This window comes from Catharus ustulatus, chromosome Z, assembly GCF_009819885.2.
Source record: "Catharus ustulatus isolate bCatUst1 chromosome Z, bCatUst1.pri.v2, whole genome shotgun sequence".
NCBI classification, from domain to species: domain Eukaryota; kingdom Metazoa; phylum Chordata; class Aves; order Passeriformes; family Turdidae; genus Catharus; species Catharus ustulatus.
In genome coordinates this window covers 67698995-67723984 of record NC_046262.2, presented here as the reverse complement: position 1 = coordinate 67723984, position 24990 = coordinate 67698995, and the positions used below count along the sequence as shown (strand labels likewise).

Sequence of the window (24990 nt, the reverse complement as noted above, 5' to 3'; positions counted from 1 at the left end):
TGTTTGGTAAAGATCTTAGCAGAGGCGACAGCCAGGTCAGCCAACCCAAACTGACCAAAGAAATGTTTCATACCATATTATATCCACTTAACAATAAAAGTAGAAGAAAGGAGGAGAAGAGGCATAGAGGGACACACACACACATGCGCGCATATATATATATATATATATATATATTTATTTATTTATTTATTATTTATGATGTCTGTCTTCCACAGCAACCATTACTCATGCTGAAGTCCTGCTTCCTGGGAAGTGGCTTAGAAAGTAGAGAATAAAATATTTTGTTTTCCTCCACTTCTACACAACTTTTGCTTTTGCCTTATTAAACTGCCTTTATTTTGACTCATGAGTTTTTCTTTCCATCCTGAGGAGTGGAGGGATAGAGCAGCTTGGTGAGAATCAGGTGCGCAGCCAAGCTCAATCCACCACAATATGTATCTTGTTGCAGCATTAGCTGCCACATTGCACAGGCTGTCATTGGTGAGAGCCTCTCTTCTGCTGGGAGAGCGAAGGTACAGACAGGGAGCTCAAACAACCTGAACTCTAGACTCAAAACAGGGATTTCAGCGTGATTCAGTTTCAAAGAACTTTGTTTTCTGGCTTTGGATCTATCTCTTCTACAACCTCAGAACATCAGTTAGATGTTACTTAGGCATTGTCTCATAGCTTCATCTCAACACAAGCTTCTGGTCAATTTGTAAAAACATAATTCTATCACGTATACATTATTCCAAGACTACTAAAACTACTTCCATAAATATGAGAACAGCACAAGCTCCAAGTACAATCTACTCGGTTTTAAGTAGGATGCTCACCTGTTTATACAAGGTCAGAATGGAAAAGTTTTATGTTGGTGTATTGTTCACATTAAAGTATTCAAGTATATTCTGTCATATGAGACACAATAAAAAACATAGAAAAGCTGTGTGCTACAAAAAAGAAATTACAATAATTTCACGACTATAAGGCGCACCCTTTTGGTTAAAATTTTTCCCCAAACCCGGAAGTGCACCTTATAGTCCGGTGCGCCTTATATGATGTAAAAAGTTGCGACATTTGCTGCCCCGGAAGTGAGAGCCGTGAGGGAGGGTGGTGCCAGGGGAGCGCTGAGTAGCGATGGGGGGGCAGCCGCAGGCAGCCCCAGGCACAGGGAGCAGCGCGGGCAGGAAGGCAGGGGGCGGTCCCAGGCACTGGGAGCAGTGTGGGTAGGCAGGCAGTGGCGGGGGTGGCCCCAGGCTCCGGGAGCAGCGCAGGCAGGAAGATGGGGGGGGCCTGAGGCAACCCTGGGCACCAGGAGCAGCACGGGCAGGAAGGGAGGGGGCGGCCCTGGGCACCAGGAGCAGCGCGAGCAGGGAGGTATTACTACTTGGTTACTTTGTTGTGCGCGGCGGCCTGAGCCGAGGGGCCACAGCCGATAGGGGTCGGCGGCGCCGCGGTGCTGTGGCCAGCGGGACCACAGCCGATAGGGACCAGCGGGGCTGCAGTGCTGGGGGCAGTGGGGCCACAGCTGATAGGAGCCAGCAGGGCTGCAGCCAGCACAGGCCAGTGGGGCCACAGCCGATAGGGGCCAGAGGGGCTGCGGCCAGCACGGGCCAGTGAGACCACAGCCATAAGGGGCCAGCAGGGCCGCAGTGCTGGGGGCAGCGGGGCCACAGCCCAATAGGAGCCGGTGGGGCCGCGGGGCCATGGCCAGTGGGACCACAGCCGATAGGGGCCAGTGGGGCTGCGGTGCTGGGGGCAGCGGCGCCACAGCCCGATAGGGGCAGGTAGGGCCACAGTGCGCCGAGCCAAATGAGGGACGGGCAGCAGGGTGGTTGGGCTGCCGAGCCAAGCGAGGGACGGGAGGCAGGGCAGTGGCGCCGCTGAGCTGAGCGAGGGGCGGGCGGCAGGGCTGCTCCGCGGAGCTGTGAGGGGGAACAGCATGGTGCCACAACGGAGCTGCAAGGCGGAACAGCACAGCAGGAGCGTTGATCCGAGCGAGTGACGGGCAGCATGGCGGCGGCGCCGAGCCCAGTGAGGACAGGCAGCGTGGCAGAAGCACCGAGCTGAGCGAGGGAATGGCACGGCGGCTCCGCGGAGCCACAAGGAGGAACAGCATTGCAGCAGCATGGAGCCTCAAGGGGGACGCGGCCCCACGGCTGCGCCAAGCCGCGCCAGTCAGCACCGGGGGCGGGCAGGAGTGCCAGGGCCCACTGCACGGGGAGGGTGCCTGGGGCTGCCTTTGAAAGCCTACACTGATCTGTGAAAAATGTTTCCAAATTGAGTAAACTCCACGATCGCGGGTTTCCATTACTAATTTGTTACTTTGTTGCACGCGGCACAGATCTTTGCGGCAAAAAAAACAGGTGTGCCTTATAGTCCGGTGCGCCTTATCTGATCTACAAAGTTGCGAAATGTGCCAGCTCCCGGGGGGTGCGCCTTATAGTCCGGTGCACCTTATCGTCGTGAAATTACTGTAATAGAAATTCTGTGCTTTCAGTTTTACTTTGGTCTGAACTTCTTAAGCATATGCTTTTCTTGCACAACTATGCAAGATTACAACATTTTCAATATTAGAACTACTGGTTGTTAGGTAAACAGGAGATAAGACTTTTGAGGAAAATCTCTTGTGTATGTTTAAAATATTAATCAAAACAGGCATTCAAAATGTTTTGGGGTATTTTTCCTGAACATATATTATACTCTTCTGTTAGTTCTAAATTCCAGGTCTAGTTACCTTTTTGGTAAATACTAAATAGATAAATTATGATTACACAACTCTATCAGAACATCTGTATTAAAATTGTTTAACAGTTCAGAATAATTCATATGACCTTCGCAGCATCAGCAAAAATACCTCATCTCCTCTCTCATCAAAACCTAAAGAAAATTTGCAAAATTACTGGACAGACAATTAATTTCCACCCACCTTCACATTCTCTTCATTTTGCCTCCACACACCTATTTTAGTGGCATTGGGTGTTTCCCTCTGCTCTCACTGCTTAGGTATTTTGAAGGGCAAGTCAACTACCAAATCACTTGATAATCTTCTTCAGCTTATCCTTCACTCAGTTTCATTCAGAACACCTGCTACACAGCTTCCTACAGAGAAAAGTAGCCAACTATAGGTTGAAGATCATATTTCTTGGTATTCAAAGACACTCTCTTTATGATAGCTTCTGCCTCCTCCTTAAAGACACTCAATTAGTCATGAAGAATATGGAGTTAGTTAAAAAAAGAGAAAAAAGCACTTTAAGTGTGGAAAGATTAGATTGCTATATATTTCTTAATTTCAAATTTTCCTACTTTTCCAACAGATTCTGACACTGGAAGAGGTTTAAGCAATTAACACTGAAAAAGAGTTGGTTAATAACAAAAGACACATGCAGCTCTTACCAGTAATTTTCAGCAGAGGAAGGTTCATTACATCCAAAGAGTAACATGTGATGAATTGTGTCCATGCTGGCATGAGGCTTAAAGTCGACTGAAAAAACACCAGGGAAAAACAAGTAAGCTATCCATAATCTCACCATAAATTTCATAAACAAGATCATCGCATGCCCTTATTCCCTGTAATACTACAAATAAGGCAAGTACATCCCCACCCATTTATATGACTTCTACACGTTCCTTGAATTTTCATTTAATAGCCTTCCTTCTAAGCTAAAACACGGCACCTCATTTTTTTATTAAGAAACTCTAAGTTCCCAATCAAGACCACAGTATTTGACACAAAAGTTAAATACGATACTTAGTTAATATATCAGTGTATCCCAAAGCACAAAGTTTTACTGTCACCAGCCTAACTGCAGTCTACCTTTGATACATGCACTTCTGATTTAATAATACTCTTCTACTTCCTTTGTACTTCATAAAAAATACAAACAAGTAGTAAATGACAGTTAAGAGCAACTAAATCTCATGCATTGAGTGATACCTTCTTCCAGTATTCTACCTGGTTTACATTTTTCCTGCACCTTTCTTGGGACAACATGTCCAAGAAGGGGTTATGATTGAATCTCAGTAATACATCAAATCCTTTGGAATGAAAAACAAGATTTGTTTAAAGTCAGCAAGATCTCATTGCCCAAATATTTCTCTTTATTAGAAACTTAGAAGTGAATGCTCACCTCTCAAATGTCTGTTCTTTAAACTATATCACAGATAAAACACTGGTTTGGTTTCTCAACTACTTGTCATCCTGTTTAGCAAAGTAAAAATTTTATCAACATCATGGGAGTAATATTGACCATTAATATACAATGATGGCACTTCTAAAAGCAAACTACATGCTTTTGTTACTACTGAAAAATATGCCAGTTACAGGGAATGTAATTTTTAACCTTGTACTACAGCAGAAATTCTGAAGATAAGTTACTCCTGCCCTCCTGCCCTGTGTACATGTACACAGACAGCGAGGAGCCTGGAAGTAACTTCTTTAACATGAAGACATGGTGAAGCTACAACCAGACAAACACTACTGTGGTCCTGCACTCTGAAATCAGTGTTTTAACACACACTTGTGGCAGGGTTCCTAAAATGATAATGTGGGTTATTGTCCCAGTTTCACGGGGGGAAAATAACAAATAACTTCTAACCCAATTTCTGGAGCTGAGCTCTGTTCTGGTAAGCAAAACCAGCCAAAAGTTAACGCATGCAAGTCAAGTTTTAGCTAGAAGATAGGTGGCAGACTGTAACGAAATGAGCATGCCACAGCTGAGGGCTTGGTCTGGAAAATACAAGATGTATCCATATGCTCTGAGAAGGTACTTTGAGTGAATATACGAATTCAGAACTACAGAAGTTGTCAGCATAAATAAAGTCTAGAGACCACACAACATCTTTATTTTTCTACAAGCAAATTCTACTAATTTCATAGATAAAAACCTAATCTGTTTTATGGAGAAAATTTTTGTTTTAATGATTTTATTAGTACCAATTAGAAGTGAAATTATGTTTTTTTAACATGGCAGAGGCAATGTGTTGTTCCTACCTTAGTTTTCAGATGTTTGGGGTGTTTTAAGCTGCTGTTATCCATGCTTTAGTGTCAAAATGAATACCTGTAAAAATCTGCTGTAAGTACCACTTTAAAAGGTAGCCTTCTGTTGGGGTTGGCTCAGCAGGAGAAAAAGAAAACCTTGGCCCAAGGCTATGGGTGTTGGAGTCAGGGAGTTGGGGGTCTCTCTGAATTCTGCAGGGATTTAATTAAAACCTTTGGATGGACTGAAGCATGTTAAGTCATTCACACATGAAGTAGAGGCATAGGTTTAAGTTTATCAAAAATTCAGGTGTCTGGAGTTTGGGAAATTAGGGAGACATTAGATGCCTCCAACACAGTGAAGACATCATTGGTTGGCACATGCCAGAACAGAGTACCAAACCTAGAGCTTCTCAGAGTCCTTTACGGATGAAAAGTAATAAACCATCTAATTACAGGAATTTCACGTTTATAAGCCGCACTGACTATAAGCCACATCTCCAGGTGTTGGCAACTTTTCATTCTTTGTCCATACATAAGATGCACCTGATTATAAGCCACATGTTACAATACAGAGTGTGATAAAAGGTATCTATTCTACCACCATCTCTTGAGGGTGGGGGCAGTGATCCTTATCTCAACGGCAGATATTCTGCTAATGGGCCATCCATTGAAACCAGGCGAGGCATTGTTCTTTATCTTTTCACAACCCATCGTTCCTCCAGCCAGTCATTTTCTGCTAATGGCCCATTGAGTCCCACTGTGTGACTGATAAAATTACTTCATCCCATTGGAAGTTGCTCCAGCCAGAGGGAAGAGCCCAACATTTCTTACCAAGATAAAAACAGAGGTCTTGGGACACTAAGGGAGCCCCTTTCTCCACTGGACTCCAGAGGAAAACCGGATTTCTCCACATCACCACTGGACCTCCGGAGGGAAACTGCACCTTCTACAGGACCACTGCTTCAACTGAATCACATCTGTCACTGCAGGAGGATGCAGCCACCACTTAATGGGACTGCTACCAACACCCTGCCTGACGGGGTGTCAGGTTGTACTCTGACTTTGTCAGGGTTTGGAGTTTGTTTCTTTGTAGTACTGTATTTCTATTTTAATTTCCCTAGAAAGGAACTGTTATTCCTAATTCCCATATTTTTGCCTGAAAGCTCCTTGATTTCAAAATTCTAATAATTTGGAGGGAGGGGGGTTACATTCTCCATTTCAAAGAGAAGTTCCTGCCTTTCTCAGCAGACACCTGTCCTCCAAACTAAAACAGCAACTTTTTGTTCTTTGTCCATATATAAGCTGCACCTAATTATAAGCCGCACTTTGGGTTCAGACCAAAATTTATAGTCAAAATGGTGCGGCTTATAATCGTGAAATTACTGTACTGTATCTGTGTTGCTGAATGTAGAAGGCTCAATTTTGTTTCTGCAGCACAGTCTGACAGAAAGGGACTTATCATGAGTCAATAAGAAAAAGACATTTATTTAGTGGTCATCATGTAAGTTAATGTAAACAGGTGAAGATGACAGTCAGGTTTCTTGGCTGAGTGACCTGTTGTCAGACTCAATTTTTATGTGTGTCTACAGAGTACCCTTTAGCTATCTCTACAGCTAGGTAATGAACAACTAATTTTTACCAATATCTACATGGTAAAAACTCGCCTAAATTTCTGGTTTGGCTACGTATTCACAAACTTTAATTGAACAGGATGCAGAAGAAGAAAACCACAGCAAGATATTTTTAAAATGTAACTGGAGCAATACTTTCTTGAAAAATTACATATTAATCTCACTCACTAATAACATTTTACATATTAATCTCATAGCCATTTCGCTTCACAGGAGCAAAAGGTATGTTCCTAACATAAACTTAAATATACACCAAACCACCTCACAAAATAAACCACTCTCCCTAATCAGATTTGTCAGTATTTACAGCTCTTTGCGACAGAGAAACTGGTTCAAACAGAAATTCCAGCCTTTAGTCTGACCCTCCACTAAAGAAAATAATACAGAAAACAGTATCAACAAAAATACATAGATGCATTCCTGAACGAGATCCGCAGGAAAAAACCTGCACTAATTCTCCTTCCAGCTGGGAATATTTCATTGAGTAATTGTGATTGATTCCTTCCTCTGGAAATGTCTGACAACTGATGCTGAGTAAGTTTGTGAATTCTGGTACAGCATCCCTCCAGTTTTGAAGTACAAAGTTATATCTACTGTCTGTCCCTGTGCAAGCATGAATGCTTACTGATTTTCTTTAGGGAAACAGCAAAGTTGAAGTCTGAGTTCAAAGTCCTTAAATACAAATTTAATAAAAATACTGAAAAAATGTTACAAAAAATTTCTACTTATTAACAAATGTAGTATTGCTCTCATACAACACTAAAAAAGAAGCTCTCTCTTCCAAGGCTCTTGTATTTCATCCATATGCAACAAAAATATCTTGCTGCAGGTTCCATAATGGAGCCTCCTCTTCCACAATGTCTTGGAGGAAGGAAGAAACAAGGATAAAAATAAGAAAGCAAAGTCAAAAAATGAATGAATTAGCAAGTCTTGGTGAAACTGTAAAGAAACTTGGTCATAAAAATGTCCTTTTAAACCATAAAAGAAAAAATAGCACAAGGCATTTACTTAGCAAATAAATTGATCTAAAGGCAGAACATGTAGCTTTATCATCACACTGTTTCAGGAATGCAGTTTATTGTTTCAGTTATGTGTATTCACACCTCCTCATGTTGAAGCTCTTCAGAACACACACAGTATCAATGTATCACCAAACCAGCAACCCAGTGACAGTTCGTATGCTAGTTTTCTGTTTTTGCCACAAAGCAAAACAGTATGTTTTATGGAAAGATAATTACACCGTTTATTGGCAATGCAATGAAGGCGGATTCCACTTAAACCATAAAAATACAGACTCTATCCTTTCAAAAATAATAAACATTCATCTTCTGTGCTTATTTAAGCAACACAAAATACATGTATGCAAGTTAATAGCTTCACAACACTTAACAGCATTCAAAGTAGGTAAGGAAACACTTCACTGAGCAGCTGATTTCTTAGGTGGTGATGCCTATTGTATAAACATCTTTCATTAAAAATTTATTTTTCAATTTTCTATTTTGATATTTTATAAGGTAGGTCATTCAACATTCTTTCTACTCTGCAGCTGGATATGATTGAGTCTACTGTTTCTAACGATCAGGTAACTTTCGTTGATTATGAAGACTCCAATCTCAGCCTTTTCCATGAGGAAAACTTTCCAGTGATTTTACTGAAACAAAAGGGAATTGATCATGAGCTTCAGACTGACCATATGCCCATTCATTTTGTGTGGAAGTGAAAAAAGAGGACAAAACCCAGTAATTTTCTTCTACTTTTAAAGCATACAAAAATATGAGTTTGTAAGGAATGCTATCATGGGAACACTTAATGTTCACACAACAAGTTGCGTTTTCTTACAGACTGCTCATCGAGTTCCACTTGTTCTTTAAAGCTCTACACAACAACTAGAATGGTTTCTCTGCCCAGAGACCTTATTCTGCTTTGCAATGACAGGTACACAGGAACAGTGATCACTGGAAAGGTGACCAAATACTGTAAAAATCAGGTGAAGAACATATACATTTTTAGGTCTACAGAAAAAAATAAAATGGATTGCATTGCATGACTGGCATTAAAACTTTGTATAACTTTTAAGCAAACTCTTTCAATAGGTCCTTTTAGGCATACACACATCATTAAAAGAAGTTTATGTTCCTTTAACATGAACAACAGAACTAGATACCTACGTGCAGATACCTAACAATGAATTAAACTATGGAGTTTTTCAAGTCAGTGAAACACTAAATAAAAGCTTCTTAAGGAGGAAGTTGGTAGTATTGCCTTTCTAAGAATTAACAAAAGCAGAAGAGTCTATTGCACACACAGCAGAGCAAGCATTTGAGAATGAACACTCGCTCCTTTCCTTCTGTGTTAATTTTTCTTTCTGGAGTCATACTCACAACTAAAATGTAAGGTCAGATTCTCACCTCTTTACAAAACATATATATAGAGAAAGCACTGAACAAAATTTAATAATTTCTCTTAGTTACTGTAATACAACATGAAAATCAAAACACAATATTCTATCTTCTGAAGGATTTCCACAAGAAAATCCACATGGAACAACAATCTGTATAAAACACTACATCAAAAACTACATGGGATTCCCATCATACTTTTATTAAGTGCAGGTATCCTAAAATACAACAAAAGTGTAAAGGAAGAAAAGTATTTTTTCCTTTTATACAGTTTATAGCATGTTCTGAAAGCAAAACTATCTTCAACCAAACCAATAAGCCTTCTCTCTATCTGACCAACAGTATATTCATGGCAAGGCACAATAAAATTTTAACTAATGCAAAGATTTTCTGAACAGATGGTGTTCTTCTGCTGATCTATATGATGACAGATTTGTAATGCACTACAGTATTTCTTTCTACTTGTCTGCCATCTTATTCATGCCATGCCATTAAAAAAAAAAATAGGGAGAGGGTTAGGTTTCTCCTCAAAGTCAAATCTTTCAGCAGCCAACGCTGACTGTAAGCGCAAAGGATTTACAGCTTGTACCAGGAGGTAAATAAACAATCTGCTCAGCAGTGGAGAACTAAGTATTCGGCCAAAGACAGGAAGCTAATACTTTACAAATGGACTGTTCGGCGCTGACTGCCAGAAGTATCTGCATGCAGCTCCTTAACTGCTATTACTCATTAATCTCCTCAGATACAGTTTTATCTTCACTCTAAGTAGCTCCCTCTAGTTTGCTTCTGCATTAGATGTGACAAATGCATTTTGGAAACTCTGATGTTCAAAGATTAAGTTAATATGAGTCAAAGGGAATAAAAGAAAATAGTGAAGTTCTTCAAAATGGCTTGCTTAAGTTCTTTCAGTTAACTAATACTCACCTATATAGACTTCATCATCCACCGGCAGGGGTACTGACATGCAGAGGTAGGTATCAGACTGTTAAAAGAAAAGAGAACAGAAATTACCTTTAAATTGGGAAAATTCAGAATTTAAAGAATAGAAATAAAACATCAAAATTCCCTAACTTTCTGAAGATGAATGTGGTAATAATGAACAAATTAATATATGCAATAGGACCATCTAGAAAAAAAATCATTACATACTTTATGAGATACTGAGACAAATACGATGTATATTACCTAGTTTACTACTATAAAAAATAAATTCATTGCCACAACGAATGTGCATAACATGTAACAGAGATCAGGCTATAAGGTTATCAAAGTGGTTATCAGGTTGGTAGGTATGCTCTTAACTATTTTAAACCTCTTCTTCCTGAAATGTTTTCTTTCCAACTTCTAAGGCTATTTAGGAAAGGAAACGTATCACCTACTGGAATTTCACTACACCCATGAACTCAAAATCTGACAGGCCTCCATTTTTATAAGGACATCTAAACAGATAAAGTTAAAAATCCTGCTATGAATAACTTCAAACTTAATTTAAATGAAAACTCTGTGGACAGGTGTGAACAAGTAAATGCAACTGAGAAGGAAGGTACAATGGTGATAACAATATGTGATTATACAGAGCAGTGATTTGCACAGATAATAAACCATTTTTGGTGCTTTTGCTAGAAATGGGATTGATGAATGTTAATTGATACAATTCATGTGAATGCCTTTGTATACCATGGTTACATGTATGTATACAGTTAACATACTAAAGCCTTCTAGAAATAGAATAAAAAATATTCTGTGTTTTCTATTTAACCTGCATTCAAAAGATTTTTTTTAAAAGCACAACTTAATTTTGGACCTTATATTCAAACTTTGAAAGCCAATGGCAGCAATGCTTCACACTGCAGTAGAAATTAAATGTTTTCCAATTTATGTTCATGCATAGTACCTGTGCCAAAAGAATGCACAACTCAAGTATAGGTAGAGCACTTCTAAGTCATGTAAGGGGTTGGTTGACATTCATGCACCCATAGAACAACTGCAGTCATGAACTGTAAGACATATCCTGGCTCCCCCATCCCTTCAACATGCCCAATAACTCATTTAAAATATGTAGGGTTTTTGGCAACCCTTCCCCCAGCCTTGACAATACAACACACAAAGAGAAGGGTTTTTTAATAGTAATCTGAACTGACTGATAGCTTCATATCTGTTTCCTAGCTGTTCAACTGATGGTCCTCAGGTAAAATCAATAACACACAATTATAAATGCACCTGGATGAACTGAGAGTACTTTCCATTCTTTCTGATGGAGAAATTTAATATTTTGCTGCAAAGATCTAGTAGAAACCATATTTCTATTTTGCACTTGCTGAAGTAACACCTCTTGCTTTAAATTTCGTATTCTAGAGAGGTTTTTCCCCAATAACTTGAAAACTTCATCTTCCCTTCACTCCTTTAAAAAGTGCTAGCTGCAACAATGAGTCATCAACTACTGCAGCATAACATACTGCTCTTTTCAAGCATCTGCAGCCTCTAAAAGGGATGTAGACCTCTTAATGATATATACAATTCCCTGCAATGGCTTACTACGAAAAAAAATAGATCATTCTTTATCTTGTTTAATGAAATTAGATGTGAAAATGACAGCAGAATCTCGATAATTTTATGTGAATCTTAAAAACGCTAATGCTAAATTTAAAAATCTTAACTGCCTTCACTTTCACTCACTTGGATCAATAAAATACAATACACTTCATACCTTAAAGAGTGTAAAATCATAACTTGCTTATAGTAGCTTTCATGGAGTATTTTGAGAGTTAAAAATGGTGGGTCAGAAGTACTACCCCTTTTAAAGTGCTTTTTCATTGCTTTCTCTCAGCTTGCAAAAGTAGCAGCAACATATACAGCTTAATGTAATTAGATTTACTGACAATACATCATCCAAGATATGGTTTAAACTGGAACTCCATGTCTTACTGGCACAGTTAGAAATATTTCATATTATAAAACTTTAACAATTCAGTTTATGAAATCAACATTTTACAAGTAAAATTAATTCAATGAAAAGATTTTTTTCTCATTTGAAGCTACCTTTTTTTTTGCCTACTTTTCTCTAGATAAGTATTTATAAAAGTTACCCTGTTTTTTTTTTTTCATTTTATTTGAGTGATATTGTAGGGAAAGCTTGGTTTTCCTAGTTTATTGAAAGAAGATAAAGTGGCAAAAATTGCAATTCTCTCACCTGCTTAGGTGTCACCGCAGGCATTCGGATGTCAAGTGTCAAATCTGACAGACCAAAGGAAATCACCGGCTGGTCGCTTCCAAGGCATTCACTGGAAAGAGATCTGCTAGCATCTTTATATCTTAAGAAGAAGGAAGATTTTTTTTAGCTATTGATTTTTGTTATGTCTTTCTTAAAAGAAGGGTCCTCATAGAATAGTAAAGAAGTTAGACAATGCTGAGTAGTTCCAGGAGTGATTTGAAAATTTCACTCCATCACAAGCTGAGGAAAAGATCCTAGTTGTTCAGTTACTTCAGTAAGTACAGTAAATTCACGAATACAAGCCGCACTGAGTATAAGCCGCATCTCTGGGTGTTGGCAAATATTTAGTTTTTTGTCCATAAATAAGCCGCACCCGAGTATAAGCCGCTCTGTCGTTCGCAGCGAGGACCCGCGTGCAACAAAGTTGCCAAATAGTAACAGAACGGCGGCAGGGTGGGGTTTACTGGCTCAGCTAAGGTTGTGCAGGCTCGGCCCGCTAGGGGCTGCCGACGGGGCCAGGTAGCCCAGCCCAGCGCTGCCGCTCGGCGGGGCCACTGGGGGCCGGTCGCTGCTGCCACTGGGCTCGGTCACCACGGCCCGCCGCTGCCCCGTGGTGGCAGGCAGGGACGGAGCCCCCTGCCGCCTCCCAGAGCCGCGGCAGGGGTGGCCCGGGTCCCCCGTCGCCTCCCAGAGCCGCGGCAGTGGCGGCCCGGGTCCCCCGCCGCCTCCCAGAGCCGCGGCAGTGGCGGCGCGGGTCCCTCCCCTCCTCCCCGGGCCGCGGCAGTGGCGGCCCGGGTCCCCCCCACCCTCCCCACTCCCGCGGCAGTGGCAGCCCAGGTCCCCCGCCGCCTCCCCGAGCCGCGGTAGGGGCGGCCCGGGTCCCCCCTCTCCTCCCCGAGCCGCGGCAATGGCGGCGCGGGGCCGCCCCGTCTCTTCCCCGGGCTGTGGCAGAGCAGGGAAGGAAAGAGCTCTCCCTCCTCTCTCCCCGCCCCCCGTGCTGCCTGCAGGCAGCCAGGCTCCACCCGCGGTGCAACAAAGTAGCGATTTGTAACAATCGCAAAATGCCGACTTCGCAGCAGCTCGGCTCGGCACTCTGGCTGGCACTTCTGAGGTTGTAAATGTCAGAAAATTATTCACATATTAGCCGCTCCTGATTATTAGCCGCATTTCCAGTTTAGGAGTAAAATCTTAGTCAAATTGGTGCGGCTTGTATTCGTGAAATTACTGTACTTGGTAGTACTTACTGAACTAGTTCCTCATCTGAATAATCAGATGACTAGTTCAGAAAATGTTATCTGAAAATGTAAACTATTATCTCATCCTGGTAATTGTCTGAGGCACATGGAAGTACAGATAGAGAATCAGTTCATTATATTTTGTCAAGTACTATTAATAATTCACAACAGTTTTGGGGAGTGTTGAGACTATGATTTGTACAGTAATTTCTGCTCACCATTTTGACTAAAATTTTGCTCCCAACCCAGAAATGCGGCTTACACTCAGGAGCGGCTAATAGATGAAAAAAGTTCTGAAATTTCCAAACCCAAAAGTGCCAGCCAGGGTGCCGGGCCAAGCACCTGCCAGTAAAACCCGGGATTGCGCGATTGTTACAAGTTGGTTACTCTGTTGCACGGTGGGTGGAGGCGAGCTCTGTGCCAGCAGCGCGAGGAGGAGGCGGGGAGCTCCCTCCTGCCGGCCCCACGGCCCAGGGGAGAGGCAGGGGCTCCCTCCTGCCGGCCCCCGCAGCCTGGGGGAGAGGTGGGGGGCTCTGTGCTGCCAGCTCTGAGGCTGCGGGGGGAGGCGGGGGGCTCTGTGCCTCCGTCCCACTGCCGCCGCGGGAGTGGGCGGGCTCTGTACCTCTCCCTCCTGCTGCAGGTGAAGGCAGGGTCCATGCCTCCCTCCCGCTGCGGCCACGGGTGAGGGCAGGTTCCATGCCTCCCTCATGCCGGCACCACAGGGCAGCGCTGGGCCAGGGTAAGCGATCCTGCCATTCCGTTACTAATTTGTTACATTGTTGCATGCGGGTCCTCCCTGCGAACGAAAATGTGGCTTATATTCCAGTGCGGCTTATATCTGGACAAAAACCTAAATGTTGTCAGTACCCGGACATGGGGCTTATAATCAGGTGCGGCTAGTAATGGTGAAATTCCTGTAATTCTATACAGATTAAATTTAACTTACATACAAAGGGGCAACTTTTAATTAAAGCATAATTTGAATTTTGGCATTTATAGCAACTTCTATGCTACAACAAGTAGCAAAGTAAAACCGTAAACTTGGTAACATCAAATACTGAATTCTGCATTGAATGTAAAATATAAATGAATTGTAAGAAAAATGTAGATTGCTATAAAGAACTGAATGGGTAAGACGTGAAAAATACTGATACAACACTGATACAAGTTTTGACTATGCATATTTGTATACAGAAGCAACATGGTACCCAACCTCAATAACAGTAAAATCCCTTTTTCAGGAGTTAAGAGGCTACTCCTCTTGTCTGCACTACATTCAAATTTACTCATGCTATTCTGAATTCAAACAACCCCTAAATTTCTCAGGACTGTTCAGTTTAGTTAATGTTTTCTTGTCAAAATATCATCTTACCCTGCAAGCTAACTCCAGCATCTGAAATACATTTACTCTCGGTGTAGCCTCAAATACAGCTGTGTTAACTAAAAAATGTATATTAATAGCCATTTTATCCTTCTATCTACATATCACCTTTATTGAGCAATCTTACGTATAAAACATGAATTTCTGTCTTCAGTATGACAACAGGGCCGTTTCAAAAGTGCAGAAAGAAAATTCAGAGCAATGATCAAAACTGAACAAATACCATAACATGTTTTAATCTAAGACATACTTTTACCTACTTTGGTAATATTCTGTCTGCATGCATTCAACACATAATATTTTCTGGTATAACCCACCTCTTGAAGACTGAAAGTGGGCTTCTGAAACCCAAACAGATGTTTTGAAACAGAAGAAGCAATATTAGCAGGTTGTTCATGGAGCCAGCCATGTCTACCCTGCTATTTCTGGCCTGATTAAGCAAGCAGAAAAAGGGCAGTGCAGTTCTATCAGCTGTGATCCTCACAATCAGGTGGCAGCAGCAGCAGTATCATTTCACTACTTCATTACTATGTGCTCTGCGGGCATCCTCCAGCTTCTGACAGACCATCTGTCTTGGAAAGCAACGCACTGTAAATCAGGAAGGCAGATGATACTATGCTGTCTTTTTTATCAGCTGTAAAAAGCTGTTGAAGAATCTTCCCTTGCAGACAGATGACTTAAGGAGCTGAAGAGGACTAGCACTCCTGATGCTTTCTTCGCTGATTGTGCAGTTAAATCTGCATGTTATTTATCAATCCACAGCACAGGAGACTTCAAGTGGCATCACAGAAACCAGTATCAGTCATTCTTCATAATCTGTAAAAATAGGAGCATAAAAATGACTAACACATTAGAACATTAGTTCTCAAGAAATCACTGTTGAGGCATTTAATATATTAGTAAGTTCTTTCATGAGCTGTAGCCCAACCCAGTAAAGATTGCATTGGTTCTGTTGATTCCCCCTTTCCCTTCCCTTCCCTTCCCTTCCCTTCCCTTCCCTTCCCTTCCCTTCCCTTCCCTTCCCTTCCCTTCCCTTCCCTTCCCTTCCCTTCCCTTCCCTTCCCTTCCCTTCCCTTCCCTTCCCTTCCCTTCCCTTCCCTTCCCTTCCCTTCCCTTCCCGGAACTTCCCGGAATTTCCCGGAACTTCCCTTCCCGGAACTTCCCGGAACTTCCCTTCCCTTCCCTGAACTTCCCTTCCCTTCCCTGAACTTCCCCTCCTGGAACTTCCCTTCCCTTCCCTGCATATATAATCAGAAACAGATACATTTCATTTCAATACAAAAAATGTCGTCTCAAACATATTTTACATGATGGGAAGAAACATAAAGACCTCCTCAATATATAAAATGGAAAGTATGGAGTATTTCACATATGCAAACACTAGTATAATGTGTTCTACAAGCAAGGAAAAAAAGGCACCAATTTGATGTAGCAAGAATCAAGGTTCGTAAATTGTATTAATTATCACCAAATGTTTCTGTATGTATTGCAGACTGGGAAAATACTTTACTTTTAATTCAACCTGTAATAAACCATTATGTCATTAATATCTGTTTCTTACTTGCTTTAGCTACTTTTTATATCTATTTCAGGAAAGAGATACTGAAAAATTATTTTTGGAAATGCCTTAGCCAGAACAGTTGAGATCAGACTGCTTTATATTATTGAGTAGTTTTCTGTCCTTTCATATCCTGAGGGTATGCCAGCATAAACTATTAGTCTCTCTCCTGTTTAACTTCAACTGTTCTTACTTCCCCATTTTAATATACACAGTATTTAATTTCAAAATTTTAGTATTCTTTAATAATTATGGTAGAAAATTACTCCAGGTCTTACTAAAGACATATATATTAGTATTCTTTTATTTTTTGAGAATTCCAGTTTTGGCAGAAGGAAAGTTTCCAGTTAAAATCAAAATCTTTTAACTGTACCAGAGTACATGTAGAAATTTTTCCAAATTAGTATAAATAAAATACAGTAAATAGGGTATTGTAGATTAATATAAATACTAATAAGAAAAAAACACCCAAATTAAAATATTTTCCAGCCCCTGAAAGACAGTCAAAATACTTTCATAATGACAAAATAGAAAACAAGGATTCTAACATGAAACCAGTGAAAATTGAAAATCCACATATCTAAAAAAAAGAAAAAATTGCTCCCATACCAAAAAGGCTTCTTATAAATCAAAAATGCTTAAGCATAAACTAAGCAGCCATACTGGCTAAACAGTCAGTGCCAGTTGCTAAACAGTGACACTGGATTTGCTTTGGACTACTCACAAGATTTTAAAATCTGATTAAGGTAATCAACATTAAACTTGCAAATTTTATTCGCTGAAGGATGGCAAAAAAGATTTAGTCACAAACAACTGAAAATGAACCCATATTAGCTTTCAGCTGGTCAAAAACGTGCCAAGGCTGTCCAAAATCATTAATGCAAGCAATGATTCAATCTTAATTCCTTTTTTAATGTAAATTTTCATGTCTCCACTTCTTTGTTAGAGGAAGTGATCTAAATAATTTTCACTGGTGAACTATGCAAATCTGCAATACATATAAAGGACTGCGCTGTGACGAAGACCAAAAATCATTTAAAAACAAACCAAAAAAACCAAGTGTGACATGCTGATATGCTTCACATAAGTTAACTACAATAACATAAGGCTTCACTACGTTCACTCTTTAAGGAATAACGACACAAAGGTAACTGTTCAGTATCTTTATAAACTACCTGACCAGAAGTTCTACTTTCTTTAGTTGTATCACCTAAGAAATTATGTCTTTTCTCCCGATACCATGGTGGAAATGCACTTGAAAAACAAGAAATCTAAAAATAGGGACAGGAAGAATACAGTGAGTTGTAACATACACAAAACTATAATATTCTATTTTTTTAATATGAAAATATATTTTCCAAAACCTAGAAATAAAAACAAATGCTTAGTTTATGCCAGCTTCACGATGTCTGAGATCTGTTACATCAAGTCTGTTACAAACATCTACACGGTATACAGCTTAATAAATTGATATATTTAGTACAAAAGAAATAAAGGAAAGAACTAAGAAACCAGACCCACAGTTCCTCCTCATCTGAAATACAAGAGTTTATTTACAGCAGCTTTCAAGTATCACTACAAGTAGCAAATATCAAATAATAAAAAATCACCAGAACACATCTTAATGTTAAGAGAATATGTAACAATTTGTGGCTGACCACAGGATGTGGGGGCAAAGCAATAATTTGGAATATCTAAAAAAACAAAGAAATTAAGCTCCAGTGAGATAAATACACATCTGAATATTCTCCTTAAAAATGGCCAATTTCATCCTCAAGTGCTTTTCACAGTATCACAATAAAACTGAGTTGGAAGAGACCTCCAAGATCATCAAGATCAACCCATACAGTAACACCTCAACTATACCATGGCACCACATCCAGTCTTTTTAAAATACATCCAGGGATGATGACTCCATCTCCCCAGGCAAAGTTTTCCAATACTTTATTATTCTTTCCATCAAAAACTTCTTCCTAATATCTAACCTATATCTTCCCTGGTGCAGCTTGAGACTGTGTCCTTTGGTTCTATCAACTGCTGCCTGGTGAAAGAGACCAACCCCCACCTGACTACAATCACCTTTCAGGAAGTTGTAGAGAGTGATAAGGTCACCCAAACCTCCTTTTCTCCAAGCTAAACAAGCCCAGCTCCCTTAGCCATTCCTCATAGGGCTTGTGTTCCAAGCCCCTCACCAGCCTTGCTGCCCTCCTCTGGATGCGCTCAAGCATCTCCACATGCTCCCTGAACTGAGGGGCCAGAACTGGACACAGCATTCCAGGCGCAGCCTCACCAGTGCTGAATACAGGGCAAGAATGACCTCCCTCCTCCTGCTGGTCACACTATTCCCGATACAGGCCAGGATGCTGTTAGCCTTCTTGGCCACCAGGGCACACAGCCGGCTCATGTTCAGCTGGCTGTTGACCAGTACCCTCAGGTCCCTTTCCATCTGGGCGCTGTCCAGCCACACTGTTCCCAGCCTATAACGTTGCAGGGGGTTACTGTAGGTAAAATGCAGGACTTACCACTTGGACTTACTAAACTTCATCTTGTTGGACTCTGCTCATCCATTCAACTGTTCCAGGTCTCTCTGAAGAGCCACCCTGCCTTCCAACAGACCAACACATGCTCCCAGTTTAGTGTCGTCTGCAGATTTACTGGTGAAAGACTCAATATCCTCATCCATGTTATCAGGAAAAATATTGAACACGACTGGCCCCAGTACAGACCTCTGAGGAACACCAGTAATGACTGGCCACCATCTGGATGAAACAACATACACCACCACTCTCTGGACCTGGCCATCCAGCCAGTTCTTAATCCAACAGAGTACTCCTGTCCAAGCTGTGGGCAGCCAGCTTTTCTAGGAGTATGCTGTGGGAGATAGTGTTAAAGATCTTCCTGGAGTTCAAATAGACAACATCCACAGCCTTTCCTGCCTCTACCAGGTGGGTCACCTGGTCGTAAAAGGAGACCAGGTAAAAGGCTGGTCAAACATGACCTATGTCCTCCTAAACCCAAACTGGTTGGGTCTGATACCCTGGCCATCTTATAAATTCTGCGTGATGGCACTCAGTATAAACTGTTCCATAACCTTGGTACTGAGGTTAACTGATCTATAATTACTAGGATCCTCTTTTCCACCCCTTTTGTAAATGGGTGTCACATTGGCCAGCTTCCAGTCATCTGAAACCTCACCAGTGAGCCAGGTTTGCTGGTAAATGATGGAGAGTGGCTTCACAAACTCATCTACCAGCTCCCTCATCACCCTGAGATGGATCCCATCTGTTCCTATATATTTATGAATATCCAAGCATCTCAGCAGTTCTCTGCATCCTCTTCGATAACAAGGGGACCATTCTGCTCCCTAACATCATCTGCCAATCCAGAAGGACAGTTATCCTGAGGACAAACCATCTTCCCACTAAAAACTGAGGCAAAGAAGGCGTTAAGCACCTCTATTTTCTCCTCATCCAGAATTACTAAGTTCCCTCCCTCATCCAATAGAGAATAAAAATTGGTCTTATCGCTCCTTTCACCATTAATATATTTGAAGAAATATTTTTTGTTATTCTTTACAGAAGTCACCATTTTAAGTTCATACTGAGCTCTGGCCTCTCTAATTTTTTTCCTACGTGCCCTAGGAGCCCCCCTAAATACTTCCTGAGACACCTGACCCTCCTTCCAAACATGATACATCCTCTTTTTATTTCTAAGTTCCTCCAACAACTCCTTGCCCATCCAGGTTGGATGTCAGCTTCAACTCATCTTTTGGCACACAGGGACAGTCTGCTCCTGTGCCCTCAAGACCTCTGTTTTGAAGCACATCCACCTTCCCTGAACTCCTTTGTTTTTAAGGGTTGCTTCCAAGGAACACTTTGAATAGATCTCCTAAATAGGCCAAAGTCTGCCCTCCAGAAGTCCAGTGTAAAAGTCTTACTGATGTTCCTCCTGATATCACTAAATATTGAGAATTCTATAATTTCATGATCACTGTGCCCCAAGCAGCCTCCAACCACCCTATCTCCCACCAGCCCATCTCTATTCACAAACAACAGATCTAACATAGTCTCTCCCCTGGTGGGCTTACTCACCAGCTGTGACAAAAAGTTATCCTCCACATACTCTAAAAATTTCCTTGACTGCCTCCTTTCTGCTATATTAAGTTTCCAGCAGATGTCCAGCAGGTTAAAGTCCCCTGAGAACAAGGGCTGATGATCATGAAACATTCTCTTGCTGCTTATAGAATAAGCTGTCTACCTCTTCTCCCTGGCTAGGTGGGCGATAACAGACTCCCAGTAGGATGTCAGCCTTGTTAGCCTTCCCTGTAATTCTTACCCATAAGTATTCAATTCCATCATCATTAGTTTCAATACCTTTGGCATCAAAAACCTCCCTAATATAAAGGGCTACCCCTCCACCTCTTCTCCCTTTCCTATCTCTTCTGAAGAGCATGCAGCCATTCAGTGCAGCATCCCAACTGTGTGAGTCATCCCATCACGTTTCTGTGATGGCGACTACATCATAGCTTTGCTGTTGTACCATGGCCTCCAGCTCTTCTTGTTTGTTACCCATGCTGCAGGCATTGGTATACATACACCTCAGCTGGGCTACGGATTTCACCCCTAATTCAGTCTTACTACCCTTGGGCCTGCTTTCAGACTGCTTCCCCTTCCCCCTTTGAACCTTGTTTAAAGCCCTCTTCATGAGTTCCACCAGTTCATAAGCTAAAATCCTTCTGCCCTCAACAGGGAAATAGAGCCCATTCAGTTTTAGCATGCCAGGTGCCATAAAAGTTGCCCCATTATCAAAGAACATGGAATTCTGCCAATGACACCAATCCTTGAGTCATTTGTTAATAATGTGAGTTCTCCTATTCCTTCTACTGTTTTTCTCAGCTACCAAAGGGACTGAAGAGAAGACTACCTGTGTCCCTGCCCCATCAACCACTTGACCCAGTGCCCTTAAGTCCCTTTTAATTGCCCTAACACTCCTCTTTCCATTCTCATCACTTCCAGCCTGGGGTAGCAACAGTGGGTAATAATCAGTGGGCCGAATCAGCCCAAGAAGTCTCTCAGTGATGTCCTGTACCTGGGCCCCAGGGAAGGCAGTACATCTCCCTGTGGAATGGGTCTGGCTGACATATGGGGCCCTCTGTTAACCTCAGAAGTGAGTCAGCCACAACAACCACCCTTCCTTTCTTTTTGATGCTAGAGGCAGTGATCTGTCTTACAGATGAATCATAATTGGGAGGCTCACTGGGTACATGACTTTCTTCTAAATCATCTGGTTGACTCTCTAAATCCAAGGCCTCATACCTATTCTGAAGTGGCTAGGGGATGAGGGTCGCGAGAAATTTTTATAGCCTCCCCAAACAGGTACCCATTTCTACTCCCCTTCATCGGTAAGTGCCCTATTGTCTGAGTGGGAGGTTTGGAAATCCTCTGACTCCAGGTGGGCCTCCCTCAAGGGTGGGAGGGTAGAGTTCCACCAATCTATTTCCCTTTCATTTTCCTTAATCCTCCTTAGTCTTTCAACTTCCTCCTATGCTCAGTCACCAGCAAAAGGAGATCATTCACCTGTTCACACCAGAGACAGGCTTCTTCTGCAATGCCCCCTGGTACCACTGATAAGCTCAAACACTCCACACAGGAATGGGTCTGTACAGACACATCCTTTTTGGAGTGTTCTATTTAGTTACACACACTTGTACTTACTACAGTTTTTGATCATGTATAGACCATTACTAGCAGAAACCCCAAAACCAACCACCCAACCAATCAATAGAAACACAGTAAACAACACACAGCAAGCCTTGCTAGCAGGAAGAAACCTGCAACCCTATCTGCTTGCCCTGCCTGCGCAAACTGCCACGCAAACTGCTGTGCCACGCCCTCAGAAGCGTGTCACATCCTGTTTGCCCTCTCCCGAGGTTTATCAGCTGGATGAATATGAAATATGAGGTTTAATGCACCTAGTACTTCAGATTAGATTCCTGTATAATGAAATTTTACATTTGGAAGGAAAGCAGAGGAAATAATTTAAGAAGGCAGCGCTATCCTGAAGTTATTCCAACGTAATGTTAGGTATGATGCAATTCAGAAAAATATATGAGGGAAAAAGTATTAAGAAAAGTGAGGATGTGAGATTCAGTAATAAGATTACATAATTTAGGCTCATTATCTGGACATCTAGATACCACAGTTATGCTTTCAATTTGGGGCAAGAGATCCCAAGGGAACAGAAGTAATTAAATAAAAAGACATAATTAATGACAAAGACTACAGTGAAAGTAGAGAAAGGGAGATGAAAATTAGATTGGGCAATGTAAGCATGTTATTTTATCCCACATGCTCCATCCAAACAAAACAAAGAAACAAGGGAGTAAAGAAAAAAATACCAAACCAGCAACTAACACAAAGACTGAAGGGGGGCAGAAGGAGGAGAGGCAGGCAAGAAGCTGGAATTCAAAATAATAATAATAATTCAAAACAGAATGCAAAACAGAATAACTATATATCAATGTGACATTATACAAAATTAGAAGTGTATCTTTTAAAATAATAACAATTCATTTCCACAAACCAGCTACACACAAAAAAGTTCTGTATTAAAAGCACATTATAGTATTTTCTTATTTTCTGTTTAGTCACTGGAACATTTTATATACAGTACCAAGAGAACAAGTCAGAAGCTGAAATCACACCCGCAACCACCACTACCTTCAAAGAAAAGAAAAAGAGAAGATTATCAAAATTCATGGGGATTAATGTCCAAGTCAATCACAGATGGTAATTTCTCATACATGCATCTCTGTCTTTGTTTCCTATGCACGGAAGTAATGGAAATGAGCAAGGATTCTTTGCATTCCATCTTCAGCAATAGCCAAATTCACATTTTGTCTTAGGCAGTATTTTAAGCTTAGACAACAACTGGGTATACAAACAGTAGCTAGGTCAACAAATGAACTGCAGCTAGGCCTCCAAGTTGTAACACTGCTTCTAATAACACAGGATAATCAGTATCTTGTGGGATCTGCTTAGAGATTAATTAATGTACTAAATGCAGCCACCTAGGACACAGATTCATAGGAAAACATATTTCACAAGAAGTCATCAATTTAGACAACCTCTTGATCCACAACATCAATAAGAAGTAACTCACAAAACATATCTAGGGGTTAGAAGGAGATGTATAATCCAGATGACACTGGACTGGGACAAGTGACTGATTCATCAGAACGTTGTGCTGCTATGCAGAAGGATCCTGACAGGGAGGAGAAATGTCCATATTTTGACCCATGAGCCTCTCTTATATTTTCTCTCCCCTGTCCAGCTGAGGAAGGTTTGTGATGGGGCCCTAGTGTTTAACCAAGGTTAACCCATCAGAAGGATTAATGGTACCTTTGGTTGCATGAGCCAAAGCATGGCCAGGATGTCACAGAGGGGATCCTTCCCCTCAGTGCTGGTGAAGCAACACATGGAGTGCCATGTCCTGCACTGGGCTTCCCAGTGTGAGGGAGACATGGACATACTGAAGAGAATTCAAGCACATACCATAAAGATGCTGAAGACACTGGAGTATTTCTCCTACTAGGACAAGTTGAGAGAGCGGGGACTGTTCAACCCCGAGAAGAGAAGGTTCAGGGACATCTCATCAAAGTATAGAAATATATGAAGAGAGGGTAAAGAGGATGAAACCAGATGCATACTTATTCAACATCTTTATCGGTGATCTGGGCCAGTGGATCAAGTGCCCCCTGTCTAAGTGAGTTCTCAGATGACATCAAGCTGAGTGGGAGTGTTGATCTGGAGGGCAGGAAGGTTCTGGAGAGGCTGAATCAATGGTCTGAGGCCAGTGGACGCGGTTCAGTAAGTATGCTAAGATTTATTCACTAGACATATTTTTTTGTTGTTTTATTAAATGAAGTTTTATACAGCAAAGAAATGGAGGATAAAGAACTGTCATTTACACCCTTCCCCTTTTGTGACCAGTATGTTCACAACAGAACTTGCAGTTTCCTAACTGCTGTAAGGAGACAAAATAATAAACCTTATGGTCCAAAGCCATAAGCAAACCCTATTCATTAAACAATAAAGGAAGCATTCTATTATATTTAGTAAACCACTCTTACAGCAACAGTAGTTATAGAAATCACAAACAGACAGACGTAAGAAAATAGATTATTTTATATGTTCATGCAAAGAAAAAACAAGGGCACTATTTCTAGGGAGACTGGGAAGAAAATTATAGAATATATAGAAACTAAAAGCAGCCGCAGATTTTTTTCTGAGCTTCAGGATATGCATGAGAAAACACAAAAAAAAAACCCAAGGGAAACAAAAAAACTACAACTCAAGGCGTCAGAATTGCTGTCACCTAACCCGGCACACAGCTATCACCCTCAGCATCTACCAGATTGGGATGGATGGGAGAAGCTTAAAGTTTAAGTAGATTTGATTTCATCAGATAAACTTCTAGAATTGTTACAGTAATTTCACGAATACGAGCCGCACCATTTTGACTAAAATTTGGCTCCCAAACCGGAAATGTGGCTTATACTCAGGAGCGGCTAATATGTGAATAATTTTCTGACATTTACAACCTCAGAAGTG

The 24990-nt window shown here is 41.3% G+C and overlaps 1 protein-coding gene across 11 annotated transcripts in view; it reads right to left on the bottom strand.

Annotated features, from left to right (window-relative positions):
• Positions 1-24990, bottom strand: part of PAM (peptidylglycine alpha-amidating monooxygenase) — a 148836-nt gene that overhangs the window by 75210 nt on the left and 48636 nt on the right. For 8 of the 11 annotated variants that reach the window (XM_033084663.1, XM_033084669.1, XM_033084666.2 and 5 more), the window contains exons 2-5: positions 15138-15636; positions 12184-12304; positions 9918-9975; positions 3379-3466 (exon numbers count right to left, since the gene is read on the bottom strand). In XM_033084663.1, coding sequence (XP_032940554.1) covers positions 3379-3466; positions 9918-9975; positions 12184-12304; positions 15138-15229 — 359 coding nt within the window. In that variant the 5' untranslated portion in view covers positions 15230-15636. Of the gene's footprint in view, positions 1-3378; positions 3467-9917; positions 9976-12183; positions 12305-15137; positions 15637-17553; positions 17650-24990 lie in introns of all 11 variants that reach the window. The other 3 variants (XM_033084664.2, XM_033084667.2, XM_033084668.2) reach the window with 3 other exon arrangements.